Raw genomic sequence first — 12,927 nt, forward strand, 5'->3', positions numbered from 1 at the left:
AATAATATTGTGGACCACCTCGCTTTTCTCAGCGTAAATGCACGCTTAATGAAATGAACCGCGATCGCATCGCGTTGCGATTCTGCCGATCTCTCAGCAACGATTATTATTATTACTCTCCTTTCTGAAAAAAATCGATAGAGCGGTGAGACGACGGAGATAAATCTCGAAACCGGAGATAAACGCCGGTGTAGTAAGTGCGTGCCGGGAAAGAGAGAACGGGCATCGCTATTCCGATAGCCGTCCGAAGGAGAGGGCAGGTGTTCGTCGGAGGCAGCTGCAATCACGACCACCATCTGCTACGGTAATGCACGTCGGTTCGAAGCCTCGAAGTGAAGCGAGAGGCCCCGAGAGCCTCACCAATTAGGCCCAGCCGGAACACGTGCCCGGTCCGGATGAACCGATTTCGAGGAGAGACGTGATTCTCCTTGAAAACCCTTGGTGCTCTCTCTCTCTCTCTCTCTCTCTCTCTCTCTCTCTCTCTCTCTCTCTCTCTCTTCCTTCCCACTACGTTTTTTCTTTCCTTCTCTCTCTCTCTTTCTTTTCTTTTTCCGCTCCCTTCTAATTTTTTTTCTTGCTATTCTTGCTTGGCTGCGCGCACGCCCGCCGCACCTTCGCGTCATCTTTCAACAACAACTTGTTGAGCAACAGTTGGTCGGCACGAGACAAGGAATATGCGCGGATACCGATTAAAATAAGAACAAAAGAGAATAAAGACTTGGCTCGCGAATAGCCACCGTGTAAAGATTACAAGCTACTGTTATTAGAGGGAAATCTTTGCAGTTAGAAATTAGAAATTACTTCTCTCTTTCCCTCTCAGAATTTTATATATTATTTATTTTTCCAATGTATAAAATGTATACGAAAATTGCAACTGAATATAACACGAATATAACATTTTATAATATTTTTTTAAAATCAATATCTTCTTTTATATAAGGGAAACAGTTTTATATATTTATATAGTTTTAAAATTTCTATTTAAATTATTTTTCACAAATTTACGTTTATAAATGAGTGCTGTTTGTTGAATAATAGTCTAAAATAATTTTTTATGTAATGGCAATAGCAACTAAAAATAAAACTTAATGATACGAAGTACTACAAGTGACATCTTACAGCAAATGTGCAAGTTTCTATCAAGGAATATTGGAAACGATAAAATTCGATAAAAAAGGAGGATTCTAATACATATTTTATATAAATTTCTATTTTTATTTTGGAAATGAAAGTGTTGGCTCCAAAATACGACTATAAAGTGATTATCGAATAAATTATGATTATTTTATTAATAATTGCATTAAAATTTTAAAAATCATATTATTATCGATTAAAAAAAGAAAATATTGAAATTATACAAATAATTTAATTAATCACGTAATTATAATATATATTTAGATTTTACTATATCTTTAATCTATATTTCTTAATAGATAGGAAAAGGAAATAGAAAAGGAAAATCAAAACTCCTGACAAAATATCTTTTTCAACATTTTAATGCAAAAATTAAAAATTGAGATATATATTATCTATCTTAAATATTATGCACACCCAAAAAATATATCCTGTAAAAATATAATATTGTATTTTTAGACATCAATGAATCAGTGCTGCCGTCTGTACTGTTATTGCAGAACTTGAGTCGCAATATCACTGCAATTCGATATATTGAACGATGCAGGTGTAATATGAAAAAAAAAATTATGAATTGAATAGAAAATCCTTTACACGCACTTTCAATTTATAAATTTTTTAATTTATTAATTTTAGATAAAGAAATAATATATTGCAAATAATGATTTATTCAAATAATATGAAATTTTTTCGGTAAATCAAACGAAATTAAAATACATTAACAATTAGATTTACTAAATTTACCGCGTGTACGAATAAAATTCTATTAATAACGACCAGATCGACCGTCTCTGCTCTTTTCGTCTCTTCCCTTGCGGCGATCCTTAGACCTGGATCTTCTATCTCGGGAGCGGGATTTTCTCCTGCGATCGCGACCTCGCGATCTCGATCGCGACCTCGATCGACCCTTGCTCTTCTTCCGGCTGTACAAATATCGGCGAAGATCCCGAGAAATGGGCTTCAAGTGCATGAAGTTGCAAAATCCGGAGCGCGTGCACTCGCTAAACGCACATAATTCGCGTGTACAATTTCATGTCTGTTTATCATGCTCTGTATAATCGCGTTAACTCAATTGTAAATTACCCCATTTCATACTGGCGACAGCAGGCCTCACGGAAATCGGTGACGGGCGAGAGCTCGGCGTAAACCGGCCTGCCGCCGAACCAACGGTTGTTCAAGTCGTTAACCGCCCTCTCCGCGTCTTCCTCTCTGCGGAACTTGATATAAACGTTCCCGACCAAGTGGTCGCCAAGATTGTCGCATACATTCATCTCTTCGATCTCACCGTACTTGTCCTCGCACTCGATGAACACGTCCTCGAAAAAATTGTCATAATGCTCTTGCATCTCTTCGTCGGACACGTTTGCAACCACTGTCGCAAAATATATACGTTCCAAACAGCGTAATGCTCATCTTGCGTGCTTATTACGGCATCAATAGAGTGTACTTACAGTGAGATCCATCTGCGCTTTTCGCAGAATTCTGAGGGTTTACATAAAGATTCTGCAGTAGACACGTCTGAAGAATACAGGTTGGCATAAACGATATGTCGCGATAAAATTAATTTCATTAATCTTTTCGAACAATTTAAATCGTAGTTAATACACGTTGAAACTCAATATTCTAAACAAAAATACTGGTATAATCTTAGTGCACAAGTCCTATAAAATTTATATTTCAAAACAATGTTAAAAAATTATCACGTAGACAACATCACGTCAAGACAACATATCTATCTGCGCAAAAGAAACTTTTGCAATTTTTGTACTATTCATAAATGAGTTTGTGGATTGCACATGAATCCCTAATAGCACATGTAATTGAGACTGTTCGGAGGACATCGTAAAAGAAAATTTCTTATATTCAAGATTTCTTATATTCAAGATATCTCTTATATTCTTATATTCATGCATTATGTTTGTATGTAAAAGCTATACTGAAAATATTCATACATTTAAGTTTTCTGTCATCAGAAGAATATGACATCCGTTGACACCAATATTCAATGGAATATTCATATATAAATGGATATATATTTCTTAGGCATGTATACTCACTACATGTATAAATACAATAAACATCAACTAATAGTAATATATTAATATTATAATTTAGTAATATATTAATATCATAATTAATATTATAATATTATAATTTTCATCTTAATAATGCAATAACTGTTATATACAACACATATCATGTTAAACTCAAAGTTAGGATGTGTCACTTGTAACACCTATTACTTTTTTTCTATGAAATTGATGTCAATTTTTTGCTAGTAACGGTAACAGTAACACAATTACATTTTTTGTGTAATGACAATAAATATAATTATTACTTTTTTTTGTTGTTTCGTACATGTATAGTTATTATAGGCTACATATATATGGAACGGGATAAGTAAATTCTAAATAAAAATTTTCAAAATTTGAAAATTTAAAAAAATAAGATTGTAATGATTTATTGCTTCTCGAAAAACAACAGTAACGAGATATTATGTCAGTGGATAATGAATAATGGTAACGAATTAGTTTTCAAAAGTAATTTTCTCAACCCTGCACTGTTGAATGAGAAATTATAATATTAATATTACTATTATTTGGTTTTACTAAATAGTCTCAATAAAGGAAAAGAAAAAGTTGGACATGTTCAATATATTTTTTGTGCAACATAGTATGCATTTTTAATATGAAGGAAATCTATACTTTTATGACTATACTATTATCTTCCGACATTCTCAGAATCTGCACGTGTTGTTAGGAAAAAGATACCTTAGTATTTTATCTTACTTGACTGAAAGTTGGTTTGTTGTGAATTCGCGAACATCTGTCTCCGTGTCGACAGGCGCCTATCTTGAAATAAAATGAGCAATTGACTCTGAAAGAAAAATAAATGACGAAATTTATGCTATGATCATAACCTATTCCGCATGGAGCGATGGCACAAAAACGTGATTTCGCGCTTACTTGTCCTTCTCGGTCCCGAAAATTGACGCCAGATATTCGGCCATAGCCCGAAAATCCTCCGATTGGAGTCTGCCACAATCATATAAAAAGAAGAAAAACGGATTTTTCTCGGTTTTAAAAATCCGATAACGTACCGATTACACGACTACTAATACGTCACGATACTGTTTTACCGATGCATCAATAGCAGTCATTGTAATTAATCACTTTTTACATCAGTTTTTAATTAATAATAACTTTCTGCAAAAAACAATAAATTGAGATGAAAGGTTTAAAGGAAATATTTAAAAAATAATTACTGCAATGTTATAGCAATATATTTCGTAACATTTATTGTACAATTAATACATAATTAGTTCCTAAATTTATAAATTACTTCAATTCTTATTTGAAGTCTTGCGATGATTAATATTAAAATTTTTTAATTCTTTTCTAAATTTTCCTCAAAATTATTACTTCAAAATTATTGTTTGCGGTTGTCATGAATGACTTGGTCTTGCCGGTATTACACCACTGGCCTCCAATTGTTCCTTTAGACGGAATTTCTGAACTTTTCCTGTCGTGGTCTTTGGATATTCGTCTATAAATTCTATATAACGCGGTATTTTGAAGTGCGCTATTTTGCCTCTACAATAGTTCGTTAATTCGTTCTTCGTCATCGTTTCACCGTCACGAAGTTGAATACACGCACAAACTTCTTCTCCATATAATTCATCATATGCTCCTATAACTTGCGCCTGCATTATTTTGGGATGGGTCATCAGGAAGTCCTCAATTTCCTGCAATAAAAATGAATAATTCAGTCTCCAAAAAAATTTTTTCATATATTAATCCATTGTTGCAGTAAAATAAAACTCAAGAATATTGCCATATTTGAGAAAAACTTTTAAAACACGTTATTTAATTCTTCCTTAATTCTTGCAATTAATCTTTTTTCGAAAAATAAAATACGTTAATCAATTAGCAAATAATACAAGTTATATAACGTTAATGATAATTGCCTTGGGGAAGATATTTTCTCCTCCACGAATAAGCATGTCTTTAAGTCTTCCGACTATAGTAGCATATCCGTTTTCTTGCAGGACAAACTGATCACCAGTTTTCAACCAGTTGTCCTCCGTCAGCGTCTTCTTCGTGTTTTCTTCGTCGCCCCAGTAACATAACATATTGCTGTAAGTGCGAATCCAAAGTTCGCCAGGTTTTCCAAACGGAACAGGCAAACCGTCTTGACCAACGATCTATTCGACAAAGATATACGTCAAGTTCGTGCATAACAAAACTTTGAAAATCAAATCTATTGTTATTGTTGTTGTTTAAGCTGTCATTGGGATAAAGAACTGATATATACCATCGCTTCAGCATGATTCGCCAAATGACCCACGGTGCTCTCCGCAAGATGTCTGTCCTCTCCACGTATCGATTGAAATACTATGGCTGTCGTTTCTGTGAGACCATATATACTCTGTAATCAAAAATTTGTCTTATTAAGATGGAAGTGTATATAATTTAAATATTCAAATTGTCTTTTAAAATTCACAATGATGTCCGATCATCGCGCGATAAGTAAGTGGATGCTGAAGAGCCATTTACCATCATGTCGTTGAAGCCGAGCAAGCCTCGTATTCGCTTGAAGAGTTCAGAAGACGCGGGTGCACCACCGGTAATTCCTACCTGAAGACTGTCCGTCGGTAGCTGCAACCGTTGCTGTGCTTCGATTAAGTTCACCTAATGGAATTGCATATAAATGAGATTCAACTCAATTCGAATATTATAGTTATATAATATTATATAATATTATAGTTATGTAGTTATATAATATTATGATTCGATAAATTTCTACAATTTTCTATAAATTTCTAAAGAAGATTATGACTTATAATTAAACAAATCTTTTAAAAGTTGCTGTTGTATAGAGCTTATAACGTAAATCGCAATCGAGTGAAAAATATAGTTTCAATTTCTCCATATTTGGTAGAGAAAAATGATTTTAACGGAATGTAGATGGTATGATTTTAGATATAGAAATTGTTATTGTCTATTTGCCTAAAAAATACTTATACAAACATGAGTGCAATTTTATATAACAATTAATTGCGTTTGATGCTATTAGGTTTTAATGCAAAAGCATATCAGTTTGTTTGCGATTGCTTGTTGTTTCAAGAGACTGACTAAACTGATTAATTACAATAATCTGTATGTTACACGTAATGATTTTATCTTGAAATATTGATCAATTATGATGTTATCTGACATATGTTACCAATGGTTAGTCATTCTAAATTTTGGTATCTTGAGTAAATTTTAGTACTGAGATACAATAATCACAAAGCGCACTGATATGCTGCTGACATTAAAATAGAAATATTAAATCGATAAAGCATTTTTAATTAATCAAGACATTATTATATACATTATTATAACATTTAAAATTACTTTTTTCAAAAACCTATGCAAATAATTAACCAAAATTGTATACTCTCTTTATTTATTTTATATAAGAAGAATTATTCTCGTTAATTTTACAATAAATTACTAAATTATACTGAAATTCATGAAGTAAACAGAGATAAATGATTATTATCTTTATAGAGATAAATGATTATTTCAATTACGCTTTTGAATACATTACAAATAGAATTTATAATAATTTGAATTTTATAGTGAGAATATTATGGAAATTAATATCATGAAAATTAAAAGTTGAAAGTAATTTTATCAATAAAATATGAGTATGCTGAAGATAAATTGTCCAAAAAAAAAAATCGTAACGCTTTGCAAGTTTGATAATAACGAAGTTTAATTCAGCGGGCTTTATTCATGAATCATACAAGTTTTATTGATTTAAAATTCCGTCCAGCAAGCATGACCAGCGATTACTTATCACGTACTTCTACGGCTCCCAGCTACTTTCGCTGCTATTAGCAATTAGCCAATAACACATCGCCAGCGAGTGTGTTTATCTTAACGTCATATTCAAATAAATGAATTAATTGTCACAATCTCTCTAACTGCATCTTATCGTGAAATATGCCACATACAACTACATCGAGCGGATTATTTGCAATTTTTCGAAACGATCTGGCATGCGTCTGTTTCGTTCTTGCTTACCCACATAGTTGGCGTTCCATATGTTACGGCACATTTTTCTTGCGCTACCGCCTCCAAGGTCTTCACTGGATCGAAGGAACGTTCTTCCATAACGAGAGTGCTTCCCGTATGAAGGATAAGCAATTTACCCATTGTCAAACCAAACGCGTGGAAGAGCGGCATGTTTAAACATATTTTATTCTCAATAGTTATCTTCGCTCTTCGCGCGGCCTGCGATCGCAGAAATAAAACAATTATCTTTTAAAATAAGTAAGACGGCAAACGGAACAAATTCAACATCTAAGTTGAATCAAAGAGATGTTTGATCAAAGAAAATGTTTTAAATTGTTATGTCTCACTTAAGAGTTAAGAATAATATATTTCAAGGCTAATTACTTAATAATTTAATTAATCAATTTAATTATTAATTTATTAATATAATTATTTATTATTATATAATTTATTAATTATTAATTTAATTATTAATTTAATTAAAACATTATATAGCAAAATTATAGCGCAATCAGCTAATCTTTTGTTAGTGTGGCTCACCTCTTTGCTATTATTTACGAGACTCCTGTGTGAGATTAGCGTAGCTTTGGACCTCCCGGTGGAGCCAGATGTGAATTGTATGTTACATCCGTCGTGGCATGATATCTCGTCTTGCTCGGCGGCGATCTCCTCCATTTCCGCTTTCGTTGCCGAAGCTTCGACGTCGGCGAAACGATGCGTACCGCTATAAATTAAACGTGCTAATATCGCTCACGTTCTCTCAATGACACGGTGTTTGCGAACGCGAATGGATAGACTTCGGTAAAGCTATTAACCTAATTGCGTCATGATTCTTCCCCGCGATTATTAATCAAATCCGTTAATCGGTAAAAGTTCGAGGACTGCGGCGCTAAAAGGAAACACGCGACGTGCAAGATTCCGTATCTACGAAATGCAAAATAAACGGAATACGTACGAGGAAAGTGATAAAAAAAACAAAAAAATAGTCTCGACGAAGTCGATACTCAGTGAAATTGCTGGTGAACACCTTCTTCGGCATCGAAACTCCGTTTCAACACCGTCACTCTTCTTAGTCGTTTCAAGTCGTTCAATCTTTGCCTTCTTTTCGACCTCAGATCAATACGTTATTCTCATGTCATGAAATAGAATACTTATACTACCTTAGTCATTTATCAGCGAATATAATCAAAGACATTATTACATTTTGATAATTACTTGCTGCAACAAGATGTTATTCACGTAGAACATTTTCTCTTCTCACGTATGTATTAAGAAATACATATATAAAATATTATTTTTTAATTATTATTTTAATTATATAAATTAAATAACAATTTTAAATTTTACGTTAATGTTTTTAACGTAAATTTAATTCCTGAATTTGTTTGCTTTATTTGCATTTATAATTATGAATAGAATTTTTAAAATGGACATTGTATGATGCGTTATATATCTAACTATCATTTTATAAAAATGCACGATATGTTTCAAAACAATAACCATGTTCTTAATCCATTTCTCAAAGTCGAGCAAAAGATTCCCGTCAGTCAAAGTGCAAGGACTCACGCGATACCTCACAGATCAATGAAGCGATGGTTCTAATGTGTGAACATGCTAAAAGCTCACGAAAGATCGTGAATTCGCGCTCAAGTCCACAGTCATTTAAGAAAGTAAAGTCGGAATCACGCCGAAAACAGTAACACACATCACCTAAATGCATTATCGACATTTACTACTTAGCGATTTTGAAAAATACGAACTAATAATAATAAACGAAAAATATTGCTGCTTTTAAAGATTGCTTCTTACGAGAGTGTCATAAATTACTTATTATAAAAAAATAGTCACATAAAGGTAAGAGAAAGAACGTTAATTTTAAAATATCTCGCCGATTGCAATGGAAGATATATAAGTGTGACAGTCTAATATAATAACGTTAATTGAAGTCTTCTTACGTCACGTGATCGGACGAATAAATAATAATATGCTCCAAAGTAGGACACACTTCTTTGGCGGCGAGCAACATCTGCGGATAATTCTGTACTTTGAATTTGTCGGGTGAGACAATTCCTTTTACGCCAACTTTTTGCAAACAATACACCAATTCACTCTGCTGATAGGCGGGATTAATTGCAACGACAATTAATCCTATTCTCGACGCACTTAGGGAGGCTATGATCCATTCCAGGTCGTTCGGACCCCAAATGCCGAGTCGATCGCCCTTCTTCAAGCCCAGCTTCTTGAAACCTGCGGCCAACGAGTCGACCCGCCGAAGAAGCTCGCTGAACGTTAAACGAATATTTTGATGAATCGAAACAATAGAAGTTCGTTCGGGCCATGCTGCAGCTGCCTCGCTTAATAACTGTCCAATAGTTTTATCTATTATAGGAAATTCGCCGGAATTGATCATGTGAGCGACTTTGACTGCGTGAGAAAAATTCATCCTTCCTTGAACGTTTGATCTTCGAAGCTGACGTCGTTCTGCAACAATTAATCGCACGATGAACTTACATGGTGACTTTAGATATCACTGATGCCGATATATTTTTAATCGTTTAAAATCGACTTTCACAGCGTCTCAAATATTTTTAAACTAAAATATAATTAATTAAAATATAATTTATATTAACATACAAGTAACAAAACATAAAACACAAACAATAATGATTTATTAGATGATCAAAGGAATAATATCATTATCTATTCGAATTTCTGCAAAATAAGTAAATTCTTTATTTGCAATTGCTTATAGCTCGAACTATGTTACTATCTCAAATCTTACTTCCAATATAAGTAAAAAATTTATTTAAATATGAAGACTGTTTATCAATTCATATCAATGTCCTTTAGTATAGTATAATTCAAATGTCATTCATATTGTAATATCTCACATTTATATTTGTAAAGATCAAAGTTTATTATATAATTTATTCTATTGTGACTCTTCTTTGCTTACCTTTAAAATTAGTGTGCCACATAGAGAAACATCGCGGATAATTTTGATGATTTAAAATTCCAGACGCGACATATCGCGAAACTGATTTAAATGGGGAAAGCATTGTTCTGAAAATATGATTAGACTTGTATCGTGAAAGCAGACGAGACATTCACTAAACGTTCAAAGCAGGTTTTAAGTTTTAGTATCAAAGTCCTTATCTCCTATCCGTGACGATATTATCTGTTATCTTAATCATTTATATTAAATATAATGATAGAATTTATATCGTATTTTCCAGAATTAAAATTAAAAAATACAGACAATGCATCTTCTCTATAATATCAGGTGCATTTGAAAAATTTGAAACTTACTTTAAAATAATGCTAAATTTTACAATTTTTAAAAAAATTTGTTTTCATTTATTACAAGGAAAGTTTTATATATGTCAGATATTTCTGAAAATAAACCAATAAGGAAATACGACGCAAAATTCTTTCATTCATACAACACATTTATTGTAATTGAAACATCTGACTTATATAATGACTTATCTGACTTATAATGTAGCGGCAATAGAAATACTTATCAATTCAAAAACACAACTTGTAAAACTATATTTATAAATAACGTCTCTCAGGTTTACGCAAGTATTAGAAATATCAGATATATATATATATATTTTCTTTTTTTAGTTTTTTTTAATAAATAAGCTTTTTTTATAAAAACGGGTGATTTTTAGACACACGCGCTTATATTTATAATTTTCTTATTTGTTTAGACAAATACTATACGCAAAATTTATGCTATTCTGCAAAATTTCTGAATATTCTGAATAGATATATTAAAGTTATTAAATTACAATATAATTAATTAAGTATTAATCGTGATATTTAGCAGTATATATCGCAAAATCAAAACGCTAACTTTTTGTTATTTACAGACAACGATAGAAAGTAACTATAAAATATTCAAGGTGTACAAGCACTGGTATCAGACAAAATTTTTGAAACTTCACTTTCTATCACAATCTAAATAAGTTAATATCAAAAAGTACCGATAGTCTTTTCAATATAATATCGTAATAGATAGCTCGTTTTTTTTCCTATCAACCTTATCTGTTTCTCCTCTTCCTATCAATCTTACGATCTTTTCTATCTACCGTACATCTACGCATACATTAGCAAACGTACACTGACACAATTGTGGAATAAATTACGAAACACCGTCCAGTGATTTAGTGCGTTCAGCGCAAAATATATCACGAGTAGAAATAACACAGAACACACAGAAGCGGATACTGCAATGCAGGGAACGTTTTCATTTAACTGATGCGTTGTCAATGTATCGTTGGTAAAAATATTAAGATAGATAATGTATTGATAATATACAAACTAAATGCAGATAAATACAACAATTATTAGAGCTAAATGCAAATACGTTATTAGAATTACATATCAACAAGGTCACTGATATCTCTTAACTGGCAAATAATTTTCTATATCTCGTATTTGAACGAATACACATTGTACGCAACGTCATTCTTGTTTTTATCGTCTTGAGGTAGCGATTTAAATAACGTTACATCATCGCTATTTCTACAATTTAAATAGCATCGGCATTAAACTCGGCATAATATAAAACGATTGGTTACGATACGCTTTTTTCTAAATAAGATAATTTTTTAAATTATATTCGCTGTCAAGCATCTGCCACGGATAAATTGACATGTAAATTGGCACGAGAAATCCTTGTCTGCATATAAACTATGATCTATGAACAATTTTACTATTCATAGACAGTTACAATATTTCACAGCTATGTTACTCGTTACAATATTGAATAATATTTAAAATAGGAATTAAATGTTAACTCTATAATATGAATCGAACCCTTTTTTTTGATAAAATTATGATTCCTTTAATGATTCCTTTTAATGTTTCTTTCTTCTTTAACATTTTTACTTTACTTACTTTATTTTACTTACTTAAATTTGGAAAATACCTTGAAATATTTGTTAAATATCTTTTTCAACGCTAATTGGCTCGTGTTGGGTATTGTTCAACGTCATCTATGTTAAACACAATTTATCGCGTTCTTATCACGTGGCTCATGCTTTCCTGCATGCCGAAAGGTATACGTACATATCGAAAAAGAAAAAAAAAAGAAAGAAGAAAAAGCATGTCGAGAGAGAGAGCGAAAAATAGAGACCACGAACGAATCTTTAGTTCTCTCTCTCTCTCTCTCTCTCTCTCTCTCTCTCTCTCTCTCTCTCTCTCTCTCTCTCTCTCTCTCTCTCGGGTGAGAGAAAGCGAAAAAGAACGAGGAGAGACGTTATTTAGAGAGCCGTAGCAGAGAGTCCGGTGGATTCAAGATAGACGGATAGCATGCTTGCCGGGCTGGTCCGGAAGTCGCGTGTCGACGGCAGCCATAACAGCCCCTCCGCGGCTCTCTCACCCTTTCTCCACCTGAACCACCACCTCCTGCTTGATTTCCTTACCTGCTACCAACGACGACCAGCACGGCCTACCACGACGTTGGCCTGTGTGCGCGAAAAGCAATCCGTGCAGATCGAAGGTAAAGGAGTACTGGTGCAACATTACCCTAACGAACCGCGAGACCGAGTCGGCGATTGGTCGATCCTGCCGAGCGAACGAGGCTCGAAGGGAAGCAACCCTCTCTCTTCTTCTCCCAGTCCGCTCTGGGTTACCGTCTTCAGAATCGCCAGACTAACCGTGCCGTTAACACTTGCTCGCTGCGGTTAACAATTTTCACTCGACGTAACTGAGAGTA

The 12,927-nt window shown here is 33.2% G+C and overlaps 2 protein-coding genes and 1 long non-coding RNA gene across 14 annotated transcripts in view; 1 reads left to right on the plus strand and 2 right to left on the minus strand.

Annotated features, from left to right (window-relative positions):
• The window catches only part of LOC148935412 (uncharacterized), a 54,821-nt gene extending 48,173 nt beyond the window's left edge, over positions 1-6,648 (plus strand). For all 4 annotated transcript variants that reach the window (XR_016140516.1, XR_016140517.1, XR_016140518.1 and 1 more), the window contains exon 3: positions 5,183-6,648. This is a non-coding gene — a long non-coding RNA (uncharacterized LOC148935412). The remainder of the gene's footprint in view (positions 1-5,182) is intronic.
• Positions 1,479-4,288, minus strand: LOC105422240 (splicing factor U2af 38 kDa subunit-like). 3 transcript variants are annotated; one of them, XM_011631540.2, is made up of 5 exons: positions 4,101-4,288; positions 3,924-4,011; positions 2,586-2,652; positions 2,218-2,506; positions 1,479-2,135 (listed from the first exon to the last, which is right to left on the minus strand). In XM_011631540.2, exons 1-5 carry the CDS (start codon positions 4,142-4,144, stop codon positions 1,901-1,903), a joined length of 723 nt encoding a protein of 240 aa, XP_011629842.2. In that variant the 5' UTR covers positions 4,145-4,288; the 3' UTR covers positions 1,479-1,900. The 3 variants fall into 3 exon arrangements, with proteins under 3 accessions (XP_011629842.2, XP_011629843.2, XP_088938310.1); XM_011631541.3 differs by lacking the exon at positions 4,101-4,288 and having other exon boundaries at positions 2,586-2,757; XM_089082184.1 differs by lacking the exon at positions 4,101-4,288 and having other exon boundaries at positions 2,586-2,770.
• On the minus strand, positions 4,396-12,720 carry Acsf2 (Acyl-CoA synthetase family member 2). 7 transcript variants are annotated; one of them, XM_089082181.1, is made up of 9 exons: positions 12,635-12,720; positions 10,156-10,262; positions 9,155-9,680; positions 7,740-7,923; positions 7,209-7,418; positions 5,691-5,825; positions 5,449-5,562; positions 5,102-5,338; positions 4,396-4,879 (listed from the first exon to the last, which is right to left on the minus strand). In XM_089082181.1, exons 2-9 carry the CDS (start codon positions 10,256-10,258, stop codon positions 4,580-4,582), a joined length of 1,809 nt encoding a protein of 602 aa, XP_088938307.1. In that variant the 5' UTR covers positions 10,259-10,262; positions 12,635-12,720; the 3' UTR covers positions 4,396-4,579. The 7 variants fall into 7 exon arrangements, with proteins under 7 accessions (XP_088938307.1, XP_088938308.1, XP_088938306.1 ...); XM_089082182.1 differs by lacking the exon at positions 12,635-12,720 and adding an exon at positions 11,589-12,289; XM_089082180.1 differs by lacking the exon at positions 12,635-12,720 and adding an exon at positions 11,328-12,289.
• Positions 12,721-12,927: the final 207 nt, after the last annotated feature.

This window comes from Pogonomyrmex barbatus, unplaced genomic scaffold (assembly GCF_055798465.1).
Source record: "Pogonomyrmex barbatus isolate J1 unplaced genomic scaffold, ASM5579846v1 scaffold5, whole genome shotgun sequence".
NCBI classification, from domain to species: Eukaryota; Metazoa; Arthropoda; class Insecta; order Hymenoptera; family Formicidae; genus Pogonomyrmex; species Pogonomyrmex barbatus.